Here is a 26,637-nt window from a genome sequence, read left to right on the forward strand (position 1 = left end):
ACAGCTATCTTCGCAACTCAAGGGATTCAGATATACTTTATCCTGTTGTTAAATGACTAGTGATTTTCTTAGACCTTTTTAAAAAATATATGCAAGTTAGAGACTAGTAACACCAATGCTGTGTCTACACTTGCATTCCTTTCGAAAGAGGCATGCAAATGACAGCAACTGAAAATGCAAATGGACAGATTTACATATTGACATCTCATTTGCATATTCTTTCAAAAGGCAGAAAGCACTGTAGATGCAGCTCTTTCGAAAGTAAGCCCCATCTTCAAAAGAACCCTTCTTCCCCCCCCTTTTTTTTTTTTTAAAGAAAGAAGGGCTCTTTCGAAGATGGGGTTTGCTTTTGAAAGAGCTGCGCCTAACACTGCTTTTTTTCTTTTGTAAGAATATGCAAATGAGATGCCAATATGTAAATCTGCACCTCATTTGCCTTTTTATTTCCCTGATTTGCATGCCTCTTTTGAAAGAGGTATGCAAGTGTGGACACAGCCATAGTTTTCTTAATGCAGCTCAATTCTGAACTCCAATAGCCTACTTATACTTACTATTACAAGCACCACCTGCTTCTGCCAGTCATGGTGCATTGGCTGGTAGATAAGTATGTCACAGAAACATAAGTTTTAAACCACCCAGTAGATATTTTTTTCCATAAAAACACAAGCTATAATCCACAGGCATCAGTTATGAAGCCTCCTGTTTATTTTTAAGTGAATGTTTAAATCACTAAAACCCTAAATCTTGCAGAATATTTTAGACCAAAATTTTAAATCAGCAAATACTTACATTTTGCCTGCAGCATTTCTGTGTACATCCATTACAATCTATAAATGCAGTCTATCATGGTATTTATAAAGCATCTTTTACTTTGGTATCTAAGTGCCAACACTATATCAAAAACTGGTACATGCAAATGGGCATTAAGGCACTTATTTGATTTTCACTTGCAAAGGTAAGATTTGCAGGCCCAACAGGTCTGGGTGTAGTTTATGTAGCCACACCTCCGGCAAGCACCCTCTGAAAGTCTGCCTAATGAGACTTTTGCACTCACATATTTCTCCCTTCTGCTCACTTCTACTGTGTAGACACAGCATAGACATATTCTGTGTAGACATATCAAACATTATTCTCAAAGGTCAAGTTACAGGCCTGCATTTTCCACCTTGAAGCCATGTTATAAGTGCCCTTGTTCATCCTGAAGTCCTGTGGCACCTTATAGACTGACATTTTGAAACAATATCTGTTGTTCCAAAATGTCTGCTAGTCTATAAGGTGCCACAGGACTTCTTGTTGCTCTTGGAGATACAGACTAACATGGCTACCTCTCTGATACTTGTTCCAAAGGTCCTTTTAAAAAAACAAAAAACAAAAAGTTAATTCATAGCTCCTCAACCTGAAGTCAAATGTAACAGTTTTTCCTGAAGTACCTACAGGTTGAACATTTCTAATCTGGCACCCTCTGGACCTGACCAGCGCTCAATCTAGCTGCAATGTCAACATACCACACACCACCTTTCATGCAAGCCTTACTGAATAAACCACAATCTAATTCTTAAAAGGCCCTAGCACATTAGTATTACTGCTAAAAACTGAAGCTGTCTTGCAAAACCAGTGGACATAATTGATACTAAGTCAGATCTGAACTGATCTCATAATTCCCCCTAGAAAATAGTCCTTGCTGAAGTAATTGACTGTAGAGGCCACTGAAAGTGCTTATAGAATTTTGGGGTAGACCATAATCCTTTCACATTGTCTTCTTGAGACAGCATTAGAAAAGGATGGTATTATGGTTAAAATATAGAAGTGCAGGTCAACACCTCTTGCGTTTGTAATAGAAGACTTCTGATGTAACCCTTAGGCAAATCACTCAGGAGGTTTTTAAGAACAGGTTAGACACACTTATCAGAAATGGTCTAATTATTACAGAATCCTGCCTTGAATACAGGGGACTAGACTAGATCTACTGAGGTCTCTTCCAGTCCTATACATCTATGATTCTATGACTAGGACCTCTAAGAATGAATGGTATAACCAGCAGATCAATTTTTGCAGCCACTGAAACACAGACATGAAACCTACTGCTTTTGTGCCATTCACTTCCACAATTAAAATGGAATTTGAGCAAATAGATTAGTTAGCATAAAATGACCAGTCAACAGGCAAAGGAAAACTTTTTTCAAAAGCACCAATAGCAGTTTCACTATTTGTGCTTTTCAAATCTCATCCAATTAGTCTACTGACTAATACAAAATCTGCTGGTTGTTCATATCCTCAATGAAGTACACAAATATGAGAAAATATTTATGTGAGAGATCCAGAATAAGACTGAAAAACAGAATGACTCTAAAAGTATGTGGACTTAATTTGAAGTATATATGGAAAAATTTACTTTCAGTTACCAATTTTGATGGCCATGATTCTAGGCAACAAAAAATTCAGACTACAAGCTGGGGCACTGGCAATTTAAGGTCTGTATTTAGATTGAGAGTATTTAAATTATTTTAGGGCATATTCTCAACTACATGCACATACATCATTCCTAAAACCAGAGTTGTGAATGCACATGAAAGAGGAGAATGGTCTCTTAAAGTGCACACAGGAGACCAAATAAACTGTATGGTTAAAAAAAGCCTACTGCCATTTGTGTTTCAGCATGCAGCTTTATTCTCTGAGGTCACCAGAATCTCTCATGTGACTAAACACAATTGATTTACTTTTTTCCACACCTTTTATTAATTCACTGACCAGCCCTCTCTTCCAGCATGCTGACCATTCACTATATCACCTGGTTACTGATATTAACACAGATCAGCCCTTCTGTTGATTCTTCTGCAGATATGGCAGCCAGCTCTCTTTAGATCCAGCACAGGAACGAGACATTGGCCTTATGGCACGGAAGCAGAGCATTAATAACTTACATATATTGCTGGGTCTTGTCTTTCCCTTCTTCTCCTACTCAGCAATAAATTACTGTACCTGTTCCTGTTGCATTTCAACTTTCTAGAGAGACTCCTCAATGAAAAACAGAAGGGGCCACTTCTAATGCCCTGACTCAGCCAGCCAGGAAGACGGCTGTGGACCAACTGCAGGATGAGCAAGTTGTAATGCTTTCTATAAAAAATACAGAATAGATCAGAGAAAATGTGTAGTTTGCCTGTTAGTTTCATATTAGGGAGTACCGTAGTGGTAATGTGATATGTACATTAAAAAAAACAGACCCTTTGACAGATTTAAGAATACCAGTGATGAACTACAGCATTTGACTGAAGGAATGGTGATTACAACACAGAGCCTTTAAGATTTTGTCATTTCTAGTCCTGGGAAGAAGAATGCAGCGTAGTCATGCATGGCAGCACAATGTCCAAGATGCCTTTTAAACAGAATACAAGTCAAGAGAAAGTCCTCAAGGGAACTACTTCAAAGAGAAATTTCTCATTCAGAAACAGTGAATTGCAAGAATGAAACACCTGTGTCATTGAAAATATAATCAAGTTATGAAGAATAGTTAAGTCTTTCATCCAATGGAATTGTTTTAAAATGTTCAATTCTTCCACAGTAACTGATCCTGTGATAGAAAAACCTAAGAAATTCGTTGTGTAGCACAGAGCACTGAAAAACACAGGATGTTCTTATGTAACCAAGCATCTGGAGCAATTAATCCCGTTTTGTTTTGTTTTTAAAGAAAAGCTTCTAAATGCAAAATATCAATGCAACATGACAAGGATAACAAGCAAAGGAAATTACAATAAGTACAACAAACAAAAAATGGACTTTAGGAAGCACTATTTTATGAAAAAATCAAAGATCAGAAATATTCAGCATTTAAGGCATTGTTTCTAGAGATGTCGAGCACTTAACAATTCCCACTGAAATATGGACTAACTCCATTAAGAGTTGAAAGTGTGAACATCTACTATATCTCTGAAGCAGGTTTCTGCCCATGTGGGGGCTGAAGAACAGGACTTGGGGATGAGATGAAGGTATCCCGATGGATATCAGCAGTGGTGCAGTCAAACAATGGCATATACAAGCAACATTGCTTTGTGTAATATGCCATTTGTAAGATACTTAATATTGCTTAACTGAAAACCAGTGTCAACTGAAAGCTCTTTTGGACAGGAATCATGTCTTTTACGTTAGGAATACCTTTAGCAGACAGTGTACAATGCCAGGAAAAAATAGCAAATAATATTAATGGTGGATTAGCACAAGTAAAGTTTGGCTTCATGTAATTAACCAGTATGGTTATTAAAAATATATCCATGAGTAACCTTAAAACAGCACATTTCCACTCCTTGGCTGTTTCTACACAGGCCACTTTCTTCGAAAGTGGCATGGTAATACGGGACCTGAAATATGCTAATGAGGTATGGATGCAAATTCCCTGTGCCTCATTAGCATACGGTCACGTGATCTGGAGTCCAGAAGACCGTTCTTCCGGACTCCAAAACGTCATGTAGAAGCGTGGTCCCGAGGGAGTCTTCTGGAAGGAAGTCCTTCTTCCGGATGCCCCTTCTTCCCAATATGACCTGTGTGGAAACAGCCCTTATGTGTCTGCCAAATAACATCTGCCTAACTTATTGACAAGAACAAGCTTTTTCTACGATCAGCAAGCTAATAGCTACAGGTCATACTCAACTCAGTGGTTTGAGCACCAGCCTGCTAAACCCAGGGCTGTGAGCTCAATCCTTGAGGAGGCCATTTAGGAGTCTGGAGCAAATAGATTTAAAAAAAATTGTCAGGGATGGTGCTTGGCCCTTCCAAGAGAGCAGGACGCTGGACTCAATGACCTTTCAAGGTCCCTTCCAGTTCTGTGAAATATGTGTATATGTTACTTCCAATTCAGAGTATTTTGCAGAATGTACATAGTTGCTTATTTCACAAAAACATTTCTATAAAATTATCAGTTTAAAAAAGCAGTACTCAGTTCGACATGTAAATCTGGTTTTAATATTTTTTTTTCCAGGATCTAATATACAGATACAATGGTAGTAACGTGCTTGTCTTATGCAGGCTTGGATGGAATATGTTGAAATCTACTTTCTGTATTTTATATAAATAATCCTCTAAAGCAACCTAGAAAAGAAAAAATGGTTTATTATGTGTAACATACACAAATAGCACATGAAATTATTTTATAAAAAGCTAAACCATTTGACAATCTATGAACACACGGAAACCCTGTTGATAAAGTGTGCCGTAACAACAGAAAATAAAACAAATGTAGGTTAGAAATCTGAATATATATTTAGGCACCTAAATGGGTGGCATGATTTTCACATATACTAAGGATCCAAAATGCCCACTGAAATAAAAAGAATCTAAGGCTAATTAGGTGCATAAACTTAAACCAAAATTAGTCAGTCACTTAAAGAGTGTATTGCTACCATACTTACTGTGTACAGAAAGGCAGGAAATGCTTTTACAGGAACATTTTTACTGAAGGACCTAGCCTGAAAGCAGAAGGAAAAATAATATTGAGTAAGGAAGTTACTATGTCAAAGCGAACATCATATATTTAGTTTTATGGCTCAAAATGGCAATTATTTATCATAAGTGTGAATTTTTCACATATGAACATAGTACAGTGAAGAGTACAACTTTCATTATACTGTATAATAAACCAAGCACCATCTTTCAGCATACACAGAAGTATTTACAAAACAAAGTGTCTAAAATAGTGTGATACAATTCTCATGCCATTTTGCAGCTTTAAACTTTCGGTACAATCAGAAGAAGATTTACTTTGTAAATTGGATCTGCTCCTGCCATGTGTTCTACTTGTTTTAATAGAAGAATAAAAGTAGTAAAACTGTATTTCATCTCTCTCTCTCTCTCTCTCTCTCATCAGAATAAATAAATTCGGGCCAATCTGCACCTAAAATCATAAATTGACCTAGCTACATCACTCAGACTTATAAAAAACTGACACCTCTGAGACATGCAGTTAAGCCAACCTAAGCCTCAGTGTAGGGACCTCTGGGCTGCCTGAAGAATCCTACCACTGGTTGTCAGGCTGAGTAGTTACAGCCGTAGAAAAAGACACTTCTGTGGCTGTGAAGAGTATCTCTATTATGGCATTACCACAACACAGCTGGCTTCAGCACTGAAGCTGGGTTGCTGTGGCATCTTTAGTAGCATCCAGCCTGCAGACTGATCTGCTATGTCAGACCACTGGGTCTGGGCAAAGCCTCGCTGATTTCTATGGGGTTCCACATTGTTACAGAGTCTGAGACAAGAGATCTTTCTGTAGTCTTGGAATGTAAACTGCAACTACATTTTTAAATCAAAGGTGTTACAGCTCATTGAACCTAAACCAAAGGAAAAAAATGGTCCCTTAATATTTCTTTATAAATATTTTCAAAAAACATAACTTTTAAAAATGCCAAGAATATCAGTGATCTCCCTGTTCCCACTCTCTACCCCCCACAATGGCCCTCTGAAGAACTAGAGAAACAGAATGAAACCTAGAACTATGGCATCAACTGAAAGGAGTATTTCTTAAGTATTCCAAAGGGCAGGATGTTTTATTTTAACCTTTGAGGTTAAACAAATAAGACAATTTTTCTTTTTCCGTTTTGTAGTTCACCTTTAACTAAACCTACAATACACTTTTGTTGGGATTTATTTACTGGTCATAATGCATAAGCCAGGAAGAGTTCATTTAACTTTCCCATGATTTGCAAGGCTGACAAAAATAAATTTTTTTTCTTGGTAAACTGAGCACACGTGATATTGAGCAACTGAGAAGCATACAAAGAACCAACAGAAGGCATCTTTCCAGAATTACATTTCAGAATTGAACTATATTTTTAACAGGAAAAAATAAGGTCTCAGCAGGATTTAAGATTGTTTAAAGGGACTGCATTTGCAATACCTACAACAGAACTTTTATGCAATACATTTTGGTTGTTTTCATTGTATTTTTAGTCACAAAGATTTTAAAGAAAATCACTCTGTTCACTAACTTATTTTGCCCTCTACTGGTCATAAATTTCACAGTTCTGAGTATCTGCAATGACAAGTATCAGAGGGGTAACCATGTTAATCCGAATCTGCAAAAATTAGAAGTCCTGTGGCACTTATAGACTAACAGATTTTTTGGAGCATAAGCTTACATGGGCAAAAACCCACTTTGACATGCATCTGACAAAGGGGGTCTTTGCCCACAAAAGCTTATGCACCAAATAATTTGTTAGTCTATGAGGTGCCACAGGACTTCTCATATCTGCAATGACAGTTACTGCAGGATCATATCTTACATAGGGCCTGTCTATGCGACAAAACTTGCTGCTTTAAGCTACATTGATATAAAGCTGCTGCACATATGATGGCGATCACTCATTGCAGAGTATGAACACCTTCCACTGGAGTTGTGAATCTCTAGATGGCTCATAAGACCTATCCTTGAACCACAAGTTTTATTACAGTGAGGACAGATGTTTTCAGGTATGGCACAAGTCTCTTGACCATGACTGAAAGCCAGTCTCTCCTTCCTCCTGAACTTCTTGTCCTCCTCAGCTTGTTGGCAGTCAAGTTCAAAAAGCAGGGGACCATGGCATAGGACTTTTGAGTGATCCAGGGCAAGTGTCAATATTGCACTTCTTTAAGTTGTCCTTCAGCAATTTCTTTATGCATGTGCATACCATACTCCTTAAGTTAGCAGCACGTAATCACAAGGAGCGTTCGTGTGCATGCACAATGCAGAGCTCCATAGGTAAGTATGCCAGGTTGCAACACAGAGTGATTCAGCACACTGTCTTTTGGGAAGCTTTGACACTGCACAGCAGGGCACAAACATGTCATGCAAGGATGAGAGGAACTGAAGGGTTCAGTTCCCATTATGCTACCTTCTCCACCCAATAATGCCATATCTATCCCTTAACTGTTATGCCTGTTCTGAAAACCTCATGAACCCACATGGGACTTGAGCCATCTGCCACCTCTGACAGAATTATGGAGCATGCAGTAATTTCATAAGCATTCCAAACAGAAGATGCATAATCCTCCAATATCTACAGAGTCACAAGAAAAGGCATAAAGAATATGACAATTCCCTGGTGAAAAGACTTCTGTAGGACATAGCAAAAATTATTGAAGATTGTTGGTGGCGTTAACAAGCACCCTGAGAGAGGGTCACTATCTGGTGGGACCGCATCATAGCACAGTTTGGGGTGACAACCTGAACTTTTGGATACGCAAACCCACATTTTAGGATTTGTGTGACAAACCTGCCCCAGCCCTCTACTGTAGAGGCACCAGAATGAGAATTACACCAATAGTGGAGAAGCAAGTAGCTATTATATTATGGAAACCTGCAACAACCTGAGGTTCTATTATATGTGCAAAAGCTTTGTATCAGTTGATGTACACAAAGCTGTAATTCTGTAGACAAATCTGTGCAAGTTTGCTACAATAAAGAGAATCTACCTTCAAAATTTTTGTTGTTTTAAAGTAATTTTGATGTGTTTATTCTCTAACTTCAAGCTTAACACTACATGGTTGCACTGCTCAAAGTAATCACAATCAGCACCTTTCTGATCACTTTCAGCATAGACACCCAGGACAGAAAAGACTCAACTTTTACAAGAAAGGGAAGTATTTTTAAAGTAATTGGTATCATAAATAAGCTGGCCAGCTAGACACACCATTCAAGACCACATTCTGACAATATTTAACATTAACATTGATTGTATGCTATTAGCAAGACAAGAGGGAGCTCACATGTTCTAGATGAATGTGCGCCTGGCTGGCAATATTGTAAATTACATCTCTCACATTCTTCTCTTGTTTGGCTCTTATGAAATCTTCTTGGGAAACTCCATGCTGAGAGTGAAGAACAAAAAGGATAAAAAAAGCCCACTCACATTTCTGCTTAACAAGAGAATATGAAAGCCTAGCAGCGTACAAGCAAAAGTCTGAAAAATTCTTATTCATGGTTGTGAAGTAATCAGTAGGGCACAAACCCCAAAGAAGGAAAAGACAGGAAAGAGTAACTACCAAACTTTTTGCATAAACTGACTCTCAGAATATGCTGTAGGCACTAGAGAAACAGAGCTAGAATTTAAAATTCTGGTCATCTGAAATCAACTTCTTGCATGTCAAGTTTAATTAACTAAGACAGGCAAGGTAAAGGAAAAAATTCAGGGTTAACCAGAAAAACAGCTGTTTTTTTCATGAAGAAAGTTATTGTCACGGGGCTGATCTATACCACACAACGGTATAATGTTTAAACACTTATGGAGAATTGAATTAGGTGACAGTCGTGACCATGACACTGGTTAATACAGACTACGACACTTTTGTTCAGCATCATGTCAGCTCACTCACTTATTCACAAGGGTGACTGAACATAGTAACATTTTACAGTGAAGACCAGGCCACAGAGAGGAGACACGTTCAACAGCAATCTAGTGACTCTGACTAACTGCCAGGGTATCTTTTGTCTCTGCAACACTCAATCTGAGGAGGATTGAAGTTACCTTTGCATCCATCACCTACAACCACTGATGACTGAAAAAGTCCATACACATAGGTATGTCAGATTAAGGTACAGCAAAACAAAGATGTTACATAAGACCCTCCACCCTAATCAGCCCTCAACATGAGTTACTGTTTAAAGATGTTACATAAGACCCTCCACCCTAATCAGCCCTCAACATGAGTTACTGTTTGGATGAACGCATCAGTCATTTTATGCTTGTGTGCCATTCACACAGTACTGACCTAGCTGGAGGGCAAAGCCAAAGGTTACCAAATGTGGAGCTCTTCGTTATTCCACAAAAAAACCCAACATTTGCAAATCAAGGTACATGTGCCCTGAGCACTGCCACAATACAATGGGCTTATATAAGAGCAATGAGAATGTTAACCTGAAAATTAAAACTGAAGAAATATTCAGTGCTATGCCACAGACTCCTTTGAACATTAATGGGAAACTTGTGTTTTAATCTTTATCACTGACAATTAGCTATTAGCAGAAGGGCTGCTGAATTCCAGTCTGACATTCTCTCAAATTGTGCAACTAGAATCCATATGCTATAGCAACGAGTGAGCAAATAGTTAGTTACTTATTTCTGTGCAATTCAATTGTAAGAGTATGAACACCGCACAGCAAAGAGAAGGCTAGGGAGCTCATTCTGAAACAAAGGGAACACCACTAGAGAATTAATGGCTGGGAGGAAGTCACCGAGTCCCATTCCATGTATATTTCTGCACATAAAGAAAAATCCTAAAATGCGACCAGATTTAATAAAAATTGCTGTGAGCTAGCACTAAATAAAATCATTTTAATCTTACCTCCCAAAAAAACCACATCACAATACCAAGAATAAGCCCTACCACTGAAGGAGCATGCTGGGGGATACTGCAAGCCACTAGGATCTTTGGCACTTATTTTCTGGTCTAATGCAGAGATGAGACATCTAGATCTGAGAGATGTGATTAGTGATAGTGTTTGTTTCCTGTCTATATACTTTCTTACCAACATACAAATCTCCATAGGAAGAAAGATCTTTCGTCTTTTACTATGATATGGAGTTGCTCTTAAACAGGTGACGATGCCTTGTGCCTTCCCAATGTGACTGGCTGCGTGGTCTGCGTGGATATCCCGCACACCTATATTTATAGAAATAAAAGGGAAAAACCACATAACTAACAACAGAGCAGTCTGAGTGTAACATATTAAGTCTCATGAGGAAAAGCCATTACTCATATGTTCACACGTTGTCCTTGAGACCTAATCTCAGAGGTGCAAGGTAGCCTACTAGCTCAGTGATGACGATATTTGGGAGTGAGGCTTCTCTTAGGATCAGTTTACAATGCATTTTTGAACGGTCGCTAAACCAGTACAATCTCTTATTACACATACACTACATTATTGTGAAAACTGACTTGCACTGGTACAGTTTACCTAGCACCTCAATGTAGTTACATCAGTGCAACCTCTTGTCCCTAAAGAAATATTCAACACCCCTCACCCTCATCCCCAACAAACGGGGAACTACCCACGTAGCTACTTGAAAACCAATATGACAAAACAAAACATCTAGTAAATTCTTGGATTGTCTTAGGGGCCCCTCCTTATTTCAGGATGCAGAAATAACTGAGGCACCCAATGTAGTCATGATTCTAACAGGGAGCAACTGGTTGCAAATCTGCAGGTAGAAGGGAGTTTTGGTAAAAGAAAGCAGGAGATTATATAGTTTGTGAATCTGAGGAAGGAAGGAGTGAGAGCAAAAGACAACGAGCAACTTCAAAAATGCAGGTTTTAACAAATTCAGAAACTCGTACGTAAAGCCATCCGAGAAGAAAATCTGAGGAAAAAAGGAGTTCAGGACAGCTGGAAGTTTCTCCAACAACCAATATCAAAAGCATGTAAAACTACCCAGGAACAAAGAAAAGATGAAAAATAGCATAAAGCCAATACAGTTCTTTAAGTTACTGAAATAAAAAACGAAGCCTAAAAAGATAGACCAATTGCCAATGCTGAGTACAAAAAAACCCCACAAGCACATAGGCACAAAATCAAAAAAGTTAGGGCACAAAATGGGCTTGTCTACACTACCACCCTCCTTCGAAGGGAGGATGGTAAGTAGGGTGTTGGGAGTTTATTAATGAAGTGCTGCGCTGCATATGCAGCACTTCATTAAGCAAATTGCCCCCCGTGGCAACTTCAAAGTACTAGCTCCCATCTAGCTGCAGCTCACTCACTGGTACTTTGAAGTCCCTTTACTCCTCAAAATTTGAGGAGTAAAGGGACTTCGAAGTTGCCCCGGCACTTTGAAGTACCAGCGGGTGAGCCGTGGCTAGATGCAAGCCGGCACTTGGAAGTTTAAATCTTCAAAGTTGCCACGGGGGAGAATTTGCTTAATAAAGTGCTGCGTATGCAGCTCAGCATTTCATTAATAAACTCCCAACACCCTACTTAGCATCCTCCCTTCAAAGGAGAGTGGTAGTGTAGACACACCCAATGAGTTTCATTCAGCAAGGAACATAAAAGGCAGTATAAAAATTCTGCAAATACATTAGGAAAAAGAGAAGGGTGGAAGAAAGAAGTGAAGATCCTCTACTTTCTGGGGAATTGAGAACTAATAATGGCTGCCTATTTGGTTCCAATTGTCACTAAGAAAGTTAACTGTGACCAAATGCTTAACACAATTAACGTGAACGACAAGGAGGATGGAACACAAGCTAGCATAGGGAAGGAAGGAGTTAGAGATAAGTTAGATGGATTCAAGCTGACAGGGCTTGATGAAATTCACCCTGGCATAATGAAGGAACCATCTGAAGCAATCACCTTTGGGGAACTCATGGAGGACAAGGAAGGTCCTAGAGTAATAAAGAGCAAACATAGAACCTATTTTCAAAAATAGGAAAAAAGATGACCTGGGAAATTACAGAGCAGCCAGCCACACTTTGATATATGGAAGACATTGGAACAAAATTATTAAACGATCAACTGGTAAGCAATTAGAAGAGAGTAATAAATAGTCAATATGGATTTAGCAGACTAAATTACAGCAAATCCATGTCCTTCTTTAAAAGGGCTGCTGGCCAAACTGAGGGGGAAAGGGGAAGAAGAGAGGGGAAGAGAACTGGCAGACATGAAATAACTTGATTTTAGTAAAGCTATTGACATTTTCCCATATGATGTTCTACAAAAATGTGAACTAGAGGAAATTACTATAAGGAAGGTGCAAAATTGGTTGAAAGATTTTTCTCAGAGAATTCAACTGTTTGCCATCAAATTGGGATGACATATCCAGTGGAGTCCTGCAGTGGACTGTCCTGGGTCCAGTACTATCCAATATTTTCATTAATGACCTGGATAATGGTGTGGAGAACATGTTTATAAAATATATGGATAACACTAAAATGGAAGATTGTGAACACTTTGCAGGAGAGGATTAGAATTCAAAGTAATCTTGAAAAATTGGAGAATTGGTCTGAAGTTTAAAAAAAAAGAAATGTAAAGTACTTCACTTAGGAAGGAAAAAAATCAAATGCACAACTAAAAAGGAAATAACTGGAGAGACTGGAGTACTGCTGACAACAATATGAGGTAAGGTGATGCAATTACAAAAGCGGCAAATCCCACTCTAGGGCATATATTAACAGGAGTGTTATAAGAAACAGGAACCACTATTCTGCTCTACTCTGAATTGGTGAGGCCTCATCTGGAGTAATGTGTCCAGTTGTACGCACACATTTTAAGAAAGAAGAGGAGAAACTGGAGAGTGTCCAGAGGAGGGCAATAAAATTATACAAGGTTTAGAACAACTGACATCCGAGGAAAGGTTAAAAATATGATATGGGTCCTCACAGCAGTTTTCAAGTATGCTGAAAGATTTAGAAAGGGAAGAACAATTAATTATTCTCTACACCCACTAAAGGTAGAACAAGTAATGAGCTTTAATCTACAGCAAGAGAGATTTAGGTTAGTGCTCATTGCAGCAGCCATTGGTTAAAAGTGTGCTTTCCCAAAACATTTATGCTTTACTGTTCACGGAAGAGAAGCAACATAGCTTGTTTAGCAAAGGTAAATGCATATCTACAGCTTGGACCTCTCTAGTCCTGCACTCCGTCATCAGGCAACATCTGTAATCCAGCATGATTCTAGTTAGCCATGTGACCACTTATCCAGTGTGTGGCCAAGTTTTCTGCAGTCCCATAAAGTTTCTTTGAAGTCAACAGTCCTGGCTCTCTAGTGTTTTCTGCTGCTGTTTAGCTGTAATTTAACCCCTAAATGTCTTCTAAGAGCCCAATAAACAATGGAAGTGCTGGTAATGTTGCTAGACAATACTGACCTCCTGTGATCCAGTAAATTCTCTTGCTCGGCACCAGACAGGTCCCCAGGCTGCTGTACTAGAGAGGTTCAACTGTATTTATATTCCCACTCTCCTCACTGGAGAGTTAGTCAAAATACCGTTTTATTTTGCTTTACATTCTCTTGATCAGATCGGTATTCTTTGCAACCATGTCACCCTGCAAAATTATATTTAGATCACCAATTTAACATGTCAAAATACAGGCATACCTAAATTAAGGAAGCCACAGCTTCTTTTCACACTTCCAGTATTCTTTAATATTCATATTATGGCCATCTCTACAGGTTTGGGCCCGCACTGGGATACCACAGTGTAAAGAGACATGGCTGGGGATTTTATTTTTTTTAAGAACAAATTAAAAACATAAGAGCTAGTGATGGACTCTGAGATAGACATGGTAGAATCAACTCTTGAGAATTTTATACCTATCAAATTAAAAGATGCAAAGAGATTTTCCTCCAAAACATAGAGGCAGATCACTACTATCAGTATTAGAAGTACACAGTCTTAAGAGTCCAGGGCTCAAGAACCACCTGGTTAGCTCTCACCCTACCACTTTCTCTGACACAAGGGCCCACTGTGTGAGGCAATATATAGACAGAGTTAGACACTGTCCCTGTACTCTTCACTCCTTTTCCCCTTCTAAATTAATATACTTACTACAGGTTGAATCTCTCCTGTCTGGCACCCTTGGGACCTGAACAGTGCCGGACAATGGAAGGTCACTATTATCTAGCATATTACCAACACTTCCCCTGCTTACTGGACTCCTAGGAAACATTTAGGGGTAAATTACAGCTAAATAATGGCACAGAACACTGAGAGCCAGTATTGGTGTCTGTAAACAAACTTTATGGGACCACAGGAAACTTGGCCACGTCCATGATAAGTGGTTATCCAGCTAACTAAAATCATGCTGGCTTCTGGATATTGCTGGACAAGAGAGCTCTGGATTAGAGAGGTTCAACCTGTAGTCAACGATTGATAAGGCTATTTTTAGTGGTTTTGTTAATTTCGTATGTGATTACATTTTTACGAGAGAGAAATATGGCTAGGGCATGTGCAACAGGTTCAGGTTTATAGCTTTGAAGGTTAGATTTTCAGACAGGCTGAGCATGGAGCTACTCTTCTCCAATAAAAGTAAATGGAAGCTTTATTGCTGACTTTAATGGGAGCAGCATTAGCTCAACAATCAGTATTTTTGAAAATCTTCCCAATTAATGAATCTAGTAACGGTAAGAGCAGCACTGAAATTCTCCATAAAAAAAACTTAATGAAGGAAAAACACATACCCAGCATTTCCAAGGTGAGATACAAGAGAGTGCTTTGAGTGTTCTCAGCATACGTTTCAAGTTCCTGGATGTTGCGATATGCTCTATCGTCTAAATTTTTTTCCTGTAGTTTGGACATAGAACATGCATATGTATGAGGCTGTATTCCAAACATGAACATGTGTTTTTTAAAAACTTATGTTGAGCAGATCTATGTAGTCCTTCATTAGGGACTAGTGGACAAAAGTAACATTTTAGGGGATGGAGAGGAATCACACGAACGTGTGTGTATGTAGTTACACACACATTTATGATTATAACCATATACACATTAAAGAAACATTTAAAAAATGTATCCAGCAATACAAAGTACTTTGTACGTGCAAGGGCAACCAACTAAGGTTGTTAAAGGAATCACAACTGTTGTGGATTTAAATTCTCTCTTGCATTGTTGCATTAACATTAAAACCAATGGGGCTTGTTTACACTGTGTGCGCTTTGCCAGCATAGCTACGCTAATGGAGTCTGCTATCAGAGATGCAGCATAAAACAGGAGTGAGTTTGCTTTTTTTTTTTGCTGGCAATAACATTACTGCCTCCCCAAAATGACATTGGCTATTCTAGAGAGCCAAGACAGGTGAGACAGTATCTTTTATTGGACCAACTTTTGTTGTTGAAAGAGACAAGCTTTTGAGGTTACCAAAGCTCTAATATTCTGTGGTTGACATGACTACGGTAACATTGACGGTTAACTATGCTGACGGAAGCGCACTGTCAGCATGTGTGTACCTATACTCGGGTTTTTGCTGGCATAACTTCATCCACTAGGAGGTGTGATTTTTTTTGACGTGACCAACATAGTTATGCTAACATTTTGGCCATGGCTACGCTAGCCCCCGCCTTTCGAAAGGGGAATGCTAATGAGCCACTCTGGTAGATGCTAATGATGCTCTGCCATGAATATGCAGTGCTTCATTACCATAATGACAGCCACATGCACTTTGAAACTGCTGGTTTGAAAACACACGCTGCCTGTGTAGACAATCACGCCCCATGGCGCCCCCCCCCGCCAGATTTCAAAAGCCCCTTCTTCCCCTGTCTACATGAGCAGCATGTGTTTCAAAAGCGGCACTTTCAAAATGCACACGGCTGCCATTATGCTAATGAGGTGCTGCATGTTCATGTATACTCATTAGCATCTGCCAAAGTGGCTCATTAGCATCCCCCTTTTAAAAGGTGGGGGCTCGTATAGCCACAGCCTTTGTATTTCAGACATGGCCTTAGATGCCCTGCTACTGCACACTCACAGATTTAGTTCTGATAAAGGTAGTATACAGCAGGTTACCTCAGTAACGGTCAATTCTATGCTATCATCAGTGCATAAAGCTTATCTCAGTGAAAGAAAATTAAAGTTATCAGAATACGTTCCTACAGTATGCGCTTGTTAAAAGCTCTTCTAAAGTACTGAGTGTTCCTGGCTCTCTCATCCAAATGCTGTCAGAAATATAACACTCATTCTGACAGGAAGGCTGGTCTTGTGGTTAAAAAAAAAAACAAAAAAAACGAAGAAACAACACACACAGGCCTGGGAGTGAAGAGAGCTGGGTGTTCTCTTCCATAGACTCCTTGTGCACATTTGAGCAAGTCACTGAACTTCCAAGTCCTTTCATTTCAGTGTGGCTATTAATACTGATCTACCTCACAATGAAGCAATGGTGCTAAAGTAATTAATGTTTAAAAAGTGCTTTGAAAGGAAGTATAATCCAGGTGTTAAGGCATTAGCTTGAAAGAGATTCAATAGCCTGCTTCACTACAGGTTTCCCATGTGACTTTCAGTAAGTCCTTTAACTTCTCTGTACCTCAGTTCCCCATCTGTACAATGGGGATATTAGCATTTTCCTACCTCAAAGCTGCTGTGAGAATAAACACATTAGAGAATGTAAGGCATGCAGATAACTAAGGTCATCTGGGCACTATAAGTACCATAGATATATTTAGATATTTGTAAAGGAGGATATGTAAAAGTGCATGTTATCGCAATGTAATTTGTTTGAGATTTTAAGATCATAATTCAAAGTGACAAGAGGCAATATAGAAATATTTTTAAAGTATTTTCTAAATGCTAAACAGTCATGGTTACAGAATGCTGTCAGGACACTAAGGAGATATGAGTGGATGGGAATAGAAATGGCATGGAAATGCAGTTTGAGAAAGTTTTTCACTTTTATTTCTTAAAAATTGCACAGCATGGACTTACAGAAATGTAAATCATCTGGAAGCCAAATGTGTGTGAGCGATAACTGTCTCTGATCTCTTGGAGTGAAACTCACCTCTGTACCAAGGGCCAGCCCAAGGCTTAAATGCCACAAATTCGTAGACCCTCCAGTCAGCAGTAAGGTAGATTCACAGTCTGGCATTGGGAAGCTTCAACTTAAGTTGTGCAAGAGAGAGCTTTAGTTTTCAAAGCTGGCAATCTGCAAGCTTTAATGAACACGATAGGTTTTGAAAGCGAAAAATCTGAAGGGACACACTCTTCATGGTGGCCACAAAGATAACAGGAAATATGAAATGGAGTCTCAAAGAACGGAACTTTAAAGCAAAGGGGCCAGTGCATAGAACTCTCCTGTTCAAAGACAAGATTACAACTACATAGAAACAAAAAAGATGTGCTCTTTAGGTTTTGGGTAGGTACACGTTTCAAAAAGTCAAATATGGATGCATACAACAGATTAAAAAGTACTTACTCTTTCATCAATAATCTTCAGAAGCCACCTTTTAGTTAAGTTATGTCTCTTGATAGCCTGGAAACGAACAAAAAAATCCTGACATCACCCTTTAGAACTGACTTTTTTAGAAATGATGTTTTTGTTATTAAAAGCAAGATGCGACTTGCTCAGTATCAGATGGGTTAAATCAAAATGGAAGAATAAAACGTAAAAAAATTAAGTACAAAACTTTTCAAGTGATCTCTTTATTGGTGCTGCACAAGAAACAAACTCATATGTCAAGGCTACAGATAGGGAAGGAGAAATCTTACACAAAATGTCGTTGTTAAAATAAAATTTAAATCCATACACTCATTTGGTTATTAAATCACTTTTACAATTTCCTACAAAATATTTGCAGATCACATTGTTCACTTCTCAGAGTGTGGATTTTGTTTCATAGTAAGACAAGAAATGAAGGGAATGGAAGACTTCCCTCTGGTATTAAAGGAGAATAGTAATTAGAATGAGTATATTTGTTATGTCAACAGATACAGTTTATACATAATATTGCGGATTATTGTTAATGTTGTGGCAGCTACCAACTCTAAGCTGTTGCTGGACCAGTCACCTCCTGTTCCCAGGCTACAGCGTAGGCAGGATGGGTTACGCCCTAAGGATGCAGTGTGCACCAGTGCCCAAGGAAGCTAACTGCAGGGGCTGTAAGTGAACCTGATCAGAGAAGCGGCTCAGCAGAGGAGGGTGCCTAGGGCACGGAGCAGTCCCCTGCCCTCTGGAGGCAGAACCCTGGGCTGGGGTCTGTGTGACGAGGGTGCTGAGCCCTTTCCAGGCAAAGGAAAGCTGCCACGGAGCCTGAAACTTTGGGCTGTTAATAGGCTGAAAATCACTTCCCCTCCCTTCAGCACTCCTCAGCTTAGCTCCAGGGAAGAGAGGTTTCCCTGTGAAAGGGCTTTGGCTCTTTGGATCAAGCGCTCCAGGCTAAAGGGTCCTGGGCTTTCCCAGGTCACCACCACTATAGGGGAGGTTTTCCTAGTTTTTCCTGCATTGTCAGCACAGATAGAAACAGATGACTCCTTAAATGGAGAGTAAGACTGGGTGCATAAATATGGCCCAGCACCTCCCAAGGCCTCAGGCAGGCTCCCTGCCTGACACACCCCTGCTCGCTGCTCAAAGTGGCTGTCTCGAGTGCCATTACACCTCTGTGTGCTGTGTGCCCCTGCAGGAGGAGATGGGGGAAAACTTCGCTTACTGCCACTGCCCCAGCACAATTTTGTAGCTCCCAGTGGCTGAAAACTGGCCAACAGTGGCTGCCTGGGCCATGCTTGCAGTGCTGCCAGTACGCAGAAGGCCCTCCTCGCCAAAAGGAGCGCATGGCATGTAGACACACATGGCCCCTGCAGCTGACTGCTCTGAGCAACGAGAGGGGGTTAAATCAGAAAGGGGGCCTGCTTGACAGTCCCAATGGGCTGCTGGTGCAGAATTGCCTACGGTAAGTGCCTCCCAGCCACAGCCTGCATCTGGCACCCCACCTCCTCCTGCATCCCAATTCCCTGCCCCAATATAAACCCTCTACAACCCCACTCCTGCATCTAGACCCTCTACCTCCTCTTACACACTAACCCCATCCCAAGTCACAACCCCCCTCCGACTCTGCATACATTCCCATATCCCACCTCTAGTTTAGAGTCCTCTCCTGCACTCAGACCTCCTCCCAGACCCTGCCCCCAATCTGCTGCCCCAGGTCACAACCCCTCCTTGACACAATGTCTTTCCTGGACCCCATGTCCCCTCCTGCACCCCATCCCCTACCCCGAGCTCCCTTCTGCACCCAACCTCCAGCCCAGATCCTGCACCGCCACCATTACCATCACAGAAGAGTTACCATATTCTTGTAGTGGTCCCCGATCAAAAATTGCCCACTCCTGGTCTAATATCTCGGTCTATGGTCCTAAAAGCAATGACCATTCCCAGACAGAATTCATAACTCTAAAGCAACATATTGGGGTCTACTTATTCCCATGTTAAGTATAGGCATGCATCAGTCATCTGCCAGAAGTGGGGGTCCTAGCTAATGTGAACATGGTTGGACAGTTGGGTCATTTTGTCCTCAGCCATGGCCAGTGGAGATGTTATACATTAGGCATGCCTGAGTGTGTTCTTCTGGAGCTTCCATAACCTTTGCAATGTCTTGAAGCAAATATTTCAAAAAAGTTACATGGATTTTAGGTATCAGCTAACTCAGCATCCAAATTTTTGGCATTTTAAAAAAAAATCTTACACCATATGCAAACCATCAGCAATACAATTTTCTAAGGAGTCAGTGTAGTATGATACAAACCAGTGTGCATTATAGTTTTAACTGTTTGGTTACAGGCCTCCTCTAATGCATCTTTGTTGGTATGGTCTGCTTCCTGGCTTTAGTCTGTGATCACACTAAATTTCTGTCTTTTTAGTTCTTAAGCTTTTGGAAAACACTAGAAGAGGCTCAACAAAGTTGACATAAACATTAAATGGTACTGATTTACTATTCACAGAGAAGTAGCCGTGTTAATATGTATCAGAATTTTCTGGATCTGAAGAAGTGGGTCTGTCCCACAAAAGCTTATCACCTAATAAATTATTGTGTTAGCCTTTAAAGTGCTACAGGAGTGCTTTTTGTTTGTGATTTACTATTGTTACACTTAATAATGCTGTCTCTTCACCTGGTTAGAAGGCAAATCCTCTAATTAACAGAGCTCTGAGTAGTTGCTACATTTTTCTGGCAACTTCTCCTTAGATATCAGCATCGCTACTGTCCATCTCTCCTTTTTTCGCTTCTAGGACGTTCTTATGACAACACAAAATATAGTTATGCAGTACAGCACATGCAAAACAACAAAACTTCTCCCACAGGTAAAAGATTGTAAGTAAGTTTTAAGACAGGAAAAATAATTTACCTTCCACAGTTCTATAGCAACTGGCTGATGTGGTGGATTATCGCAGTACATATCTTCCACAGCATTCCTCCAAAACTGCATTCGCATCAAACCTATGGTCTTCTGTGTTATGGAGTCTTTAATCTGGAAACAATATATTTAAGAGTGAAATTTAGAGTCTCCTGGAAGCATTTACCTTAAAACACTTAAAAAGCAGAACATCTTTTTGTGATACTTGTGAAAGATTTATACGACTGGGATGTAAGGCAGTATCCACACTACTGGCTAAATCAGCACTGCTGCAATCAGTGCAGCAATGATGATTGAGTGGATTGAGTGAAGAAAAATTAGGTGCTGGTATTCACTATGGAGAGATTGATGCTGCTTTAATCAATGCCACAGAAACTGATTTAACAGGTCTCATGTACACCCACTAAATCAACAGCTGACTGTTTTCCAGTATGCCACATCTTGAAGAAGAATAAGAGAAGTTGACCAGAGATCATCTCCCATTGATGCAGTACAGTGAAGACACAGAGGTAAGACAATCAAAGCTACACCAATTCCAGCTATGTTATTCACATAGCCAAGTACAGGCTGACCCTTTCTAATCTGGCAACATTTGTGGTCTGGCATGATTTTAGTTAGCCAAATGTCCACTTATTGTGGGTGCAGCCTAGTTTCCCATAGCCCCATACAGTTTAACAGCCACCAGTCCTGGCTCTCAGTGTTCTGTGCTGTTATTTAGCAGGATTACGCTTAATCAACATAAACCCTTTGCTAGTTTAGCCAGACCTTCCTTGTTAGCATAAACTTTTGTGGTTGCACTGGCTGTCTGTGGGTCACCGTGGAGGGACAGATCTTCAATCCAGTTAGAGAAGAGTTAAAGAGTAAAATCAATCTCAACCTAGCAGTACATCTGTGAGGCTTGTCAGGCCTGGAGATAAGGAGGTCCTTAAAAGGGAACATGATGCTTGCTCAGTGTAGGATGGCATTCTGAAGGAGTTCCCTGGCTTCTCGTAATAGATCGCTAATACGCAAATGGGTTGAGAGCCTTGGCTGCCAAAGCCGTCTAGGAAAAAGAAGGATAGGTACTTTTCTATTTTTCTCGTTGGCTTCCTGAAGGCCTAGGACTATGCTTTTTGTGGCTGTGGAAACACACTGACTGATCAGAGTGGACAAAAAGAGATATTTTTTTTAATCATTTATTTAAAATGGATTAAAAAAAACACTAAATTTGTCATTTAAAAACAACAGTTAAATTAAATCTCATCACAAACATGCTACACATTTATTATTATGAGACTAAGTGTATTAATGGCTCTAGTCTGTTCAGCCTAACTGGTCTTTCAATTGCTGTTTCTCAGCAAATTAAAAAGTGACATGTACAAAGAAAGACAAAGTCTGGATGGGATTGTTTTCGTTCTGTGCTCATGAAGTGGTAGACCCTGGACAAGCACAGCAGAGGAGTCAAGTAAGACATTGCCTTAAAAAACAGAGATGCAATATATGTGAAAGGACAGAGGCAGCATAGATAGGAAAAAGGAAAGACATTCACCACACATATAGGTTCCTATATGCCCCATACTTTTACCACAGAAAAACTGCCATGGCTTCTAGGAATATTTTGAAGAAATTTGTTCCCTGGATTAAAAAAAAAAGCGGGGGGGGGGGGGGGGGGGGGACGACGACGACGACGACGACGACAGGGGTTTTGCAGCAAAAAGATGATGCAAGGCCTAGTTGCAAGAATTAAACATCTTAAGGAAAACTGCTTTTTGGGGAAAAAATGATGTGGCTATGGCTGAGTAGATCAACTGCTTAGTAGCTTAAATAATTCACTTTGTAATCATTCAAGACTCTCTCTGTGCCTTTTAGTATAAATGTGATTTGACAAGTAAATTCCCACGCTGTTTGCTGTGCTGGATTTCACTAGCAAAAAAGTTGACCTTAGCTAATCCTTACAGCTTGTTTAATTAGCTAACTAGGTTTAGAATCTATCACTCAATTATACAGTCTAGAAAACTGTAATAAGAAAAATCTAGACTCGCCAGTTGCCACCAAGCATCATTTTCTTCTTTTACATGAGACATGCCTTTTATTTTGGAATATCATGGCCACTGACCAGGATGGTGATGCTATGTTTGTTTCCTATTTTACTTCAGCATAATTCTGCTTCTCCAGGGGAACCCCATTCTATACTTATTTTTCACCCCAGAAAACAGAACTGCCAGTGAGTTCTTTGTGGCTTACTCCAAAATTAAGTGCACTTGAAGCACTGTCGGTCTTGGCTTTTTTGTTAGCTTGATTTAAAAATCCCACACACACTTTTTTTGTGATTTAAATCAATGATTTAAATTAATACACCCTGACTGACTTTGACTTTTCATGTGGACTACCTTAACTCCTCCCACCAAGGGATGTAATGAACGGGATAGCTGGAGGACTGTGCACCAGAGACGGGGCACTGCCCACCCTCTGTCTACAGGGGAAAAGAAAGGCATAGCCTGCTACAGCCTAGCAGAGAAGTCGCAGCCACAATGGGATTTTTTTAAATCTAACTGTCTCTCCTGAACACCTGCTAAGCCTCTGCTGGCATAGACCTAGAAATAAGTCTACCCTTGAGGTTTCTGGTTTGATCCTTTACAGACAGGAATCAGCTACACAATTAGATCCTAGCTTAAACTCTGAGCCCCCACATTTTCTACAGGTGTTTACTGCCGAGGTTTGTGCTGGACCATCTGTTCACCACCCTCTGAAATACAGACTTTTAAATCTCAGTATGTAACATCTCTTTTCAATTCAACCTAGAGAGTCTTAAAATGATTGTTTAGTTCAGTATTTCACAAATATATTTTAATACCTGCCTGGGCCAGTTCCACATTGAAGGCTCTCAGTGCAAAAGCAGAGGTGCGGGCTTCTGCAGGCAACAGCAGAGAACACAGATACCCTTCATAGTCACGTTTCCTATTTATGGTTAACAAAGAGAGCATATATTTCATTATATGTAAATTGAGCAGTCTATTGGTCAGCACTGACATTAGTGAAACCATCTTTTGAGAGTGTAGCTGCAGCTGCACTGAGGTGCAATCATGCTGCTAGGAAGTTTTCAGCCACGCTGACCAACATACCCATGCTCATATAAGTATAGATCAGGAATGGGCAACCTACAGCCTGTAGGCTGGATCTGGCCCCTGTTAAGGCTTGCGGTCTCCGTTCTCTCCCACAGCAGGTCTCCCTGCCTTGGTACCCCACACAGGGATGGAGCATCAGCAATGGCTCCCCCGACTGCAAGGGGGAAGGGAAGCTCAGAGCCTCGCCACTGGCTGCACCAAGGGTAATCGGAGACTGGACTTCACCTTGCAGGGCTGGAGGCTGGAGTATCTTTGTGGTTTATTTGTTTTGTTTTGTTTTTGAGGAGGGCGGTATTACTTTGTTTCCTTCTCAGGGGCCAAGCCAGTGAGGTATTTTGGGAAGGGGTTGGGTTTCTCACTGGTGTGTGGGCCCCCCCACAAATGATTTCTGAGAGGACATCAGTGGCCCCCAACCAAAAAAAGGTTCCCCATCTCTGGTGCAGACCAAGGCCTCAATTACAGTCTCTCTCTGGTCCCTCCTTGCCTTGGCAGGGAATGTTGAAACCAAGGGAGGGAGGGGGTTCAGTCTCTCCTGTCCCCTCCAATAGAGGTTAAGGCTTCATATGTGCAGTACAGTCTTTCCCCTACCCAGATCAGTGTAATTCCTGGGGGAAGGAGCAATGTCATAGTCTCCCAAACCACCAGAAGGGGCTAGCTAAGTCTACTCTGAAAAGGTCTATAATGAAAAGACTACAGTGCAGGAGTTGGGTGTGCCAAGACTTTGCAAAGTGGTCAAGGCCTGCACTCTTCTGTGATGTTAATGGAGGTGGTGCAGGGTATGAGATGGAGATTGGGTGCAGAAGGGAGCTTGGACTAGGGGACTGGGTTGTAAGGTCTGGGAGGGAGTTTGGATAGAGAAAGTTGTGACCTGGGCAGGGGTTGGCTGCAGCAGGTTTGGGTTGTGACTTGGGGCAGGGTGCAGGAGGGAGAGCAGCAGGTTGAGGGGATGAAGGGGCTGGAATCTGCTAGAGTGCAGGATCTGCCAGGAGACACTGACCTTTGGTGGCTCCCAGCTAGCAGCCCAGCAGTTTCCTCAAGCAGGATCCCTGCCTCTCGCACCCCTGCACTTTGCTCACAGTGGCGAACTACAGGTGCCATGTGCACTGTGAGCCCCAGAGAAGCAGGGGGCATAGCTGCTGCCTGCACCACAGCCTGTTTCTGGCCAATGGGAGCTGTGAGATTGTGCTGGGAGCAGGGGCAGCATGCAAGTCTCCCCCTGAACTTAGGCTCGCTGTGTGCAGAGCTCATGGTCCTTGCAGCTGGCAGCTCTGAGCAACATCCAGGGATACAGCAGGCAGGGACCCTGCGCATGATTCCTGCTGGGCTGGATCCAGCCTATAGGCCACATTTTGCCTATCCCTGATATAGTGGCACAGCATCACTGTAGACACTCCTTACAGCAAAAGAAGTTCCTATTGGCATAGCTCAGAGGTCTTCCATCCATAGAGCACGGTCCTTTCAGTGGGTCCTGAGTAACATGGATGGGGCCTGCACCAAACCCCACAATGACCTTACAGTCAGGCCCCACAGCCAGAGATCCATGGCTACAGACAAGGGTCTGCTCCCACTCCCAGCTGTGACCTCAGCCTCAGCTCCCCACTGTCCAAGTCCCCACTTCCCAGAGCCTATCAGCAGAATGGGGCACCAGGTAAAGAGCTTAGGAGACCATTATGATAGATAATCCACCACCACAAGAAAAAAACTTTCATCAACCTAGCTGTATCTGCGCTGGGAGTTATGATGACACAGCTGCTCCTCAAGGCTGTGGGTCTATCACAGCCCTGACAGATGCAACTGTGCTAGTGTAAGTTTCCAGGGTAAATGAGCCTGCACTTTAAGACTCAGACTGGGAGCCCCATCCCCTACTGCCATGGGGCCTGATCTCAGGCTGGGAGGGCTGCAGCACCCTCTCGCCCCACCCGCACCCAGCCGGGACCGGGGCCGTGGCCATGCTCGGAGAGCTGCAGCCACCCCGCAGCCCGGGCCTGCCAGCCCATCTCCGCCCCGTGGAGGCGGGACCGTCCGCGCCTCCCCGTCCCGTACGGGAAGGAGGCCCTCCGCGCCGGGCTCACCGCAGCAGCTCCACGCAGTACTGCACTTCTCCCCCGGGCCCGGGCCGGCTGGAGGCCTCCGCGACCCTGCCCCTGCGCCCGCCCGCCGGCCGCACCAGCCGCCCACGAACGCTCGGCCCCAGCAGCTGCCGGGAGCAGGGCCCACAGCTCAGCGCCGCGCCAGCCGCCATGCTGCCCCGTCGCGCCGCCCTGGCCTCCTGCCTGTCCCCTGTGCCTCGGGCCGCCGCGCTAGTGCGCAGGGAAGAGGTTTGCTGAGCATGCTCAGTCGCAGCTGCTGAAGCCACGGCCCTTTACTTGGCATCAGAGCCTGCGCGCTGCCTTTCGCAAGGGGCGAGTGGAAGAGGGGTCTGAGCGGGGTCGGGGTTGCGGGCAGCTGGTGGCTGGGCTAGGCTCGGGCTTAGGGGCCAAATCAGGGATAGAAGGAAACACTAGAGTAAATCTCAGGGAAGAGACTCCCATGCACCCTCCAAGCCCCCACCCTGTCTCTCCTCCACCTCCTTCCCTAAGTGCGCTGGGTGCTGGCTCTGGAGCGTCCCGGAACCACAGGAAGAACAAGCAGTCCTACAGCACCTTAACTACTAACACATTTATTTGTTAGGTATGAAAACAAAAAAGCAGCCCAGTAGCACTTCAAACACAAACAAAAAATGTATCAGTTGATGAGCTTTTGTGGGACAGACCCACTTT

General features: G+C 41.8%; 1 protein-coding gene across 5 annotated transcripts; it reads right to left on the bottom strand.

The window, feature by feature from the left end:
* Positions 1–1,271: 1,271 nt before the first annotated feature.
* NDUFAF6 (NADH:ubiquinone oxidoreductase complex assembly factor 6) lies at positions 1,272–26,172 on the bottom strand. Of its 5 annotated transcripts, XR_012644161.1 has the most exons (10): positions 25,951–26,172; positions 23,612–23,711; positions 20,766–20,888; positions 17,848–17,904; positions 15,125–15,227; positions 10,487–10,620; positions 8,728–8,829; positions 5,400–5,456; positions 2,980–3,114; positions 1,272–2,887 (listed from the first exon to the last, which is right to left on the bottom strand). XR_012644161.1 is itself a non-coding variant. In XM_074985688.1 (9 exons), exons 1-9 carry the CDS (start codon positions 26,118–26,120, stop codon positions 3,043–3,045), a joined length of 918 nt encoding a protein of 305 aa, XP_074841789.1. In that variant the 5' UTR covers positions 26,121–26,172; the 3' UTR covers positions 1,272–3,042. The 5 variants fall into 5 exon arrangements, 4 of the variants coding, with proteins under 4 accessions (XP_074841789.1, XP_074841788.1, XP_074841790.1 ...); XM_074985688.1 differs by having other exon boundaries at positions 1,272–3,114; XM_074985687.1 differs by lacking the exons at positions 1,272–2,887; positions 2,980–3,114 and adding an exon at positions 3,121–5,079.
* Positions 26,173–26,637: the final 465 nt, after the last annotated feature.

This window comes from Carettochelys insculpta, chromosome 2 (assembly GCF_033958435.1).
Source record: "Carettochelys insculpta isolate YL-2023 chromosome 2, ASM3395843v1, whole genome shotgun sequence".
Taxonomy (NCBI): Eukaryota; Metazoa; Chordata; order Testudines; family Carettochelyidae; genus Carettochelys; species Carettochelys insculpta.

Excerpts from the sequence above, each read along its gene's own strand:
- NDUFAF6 (XM_074985687.1), bottom strand. The coding sequence starts at position 26,120 with ATGGCGGCTGGCGCGGCGCTGAGCTGTGGGCCCTGCTCCCGGCAGCTG. Across the intron at positions 23,712-25,950 it reads TACTGCGTGGAGCTGCTGCG|GAAACGTGACTATGAAGGGT; the intron begins GTGAGCCCGGCG and ends AACCATAAATAG. Across the intron at positions 17,905-20,765 it reads TTGCTATAGAACTGTGGAAG|GCTATCAAGAGACATAACTT; the intron begins GTAAATTATTTT and ends GTTCGTTTCCAG.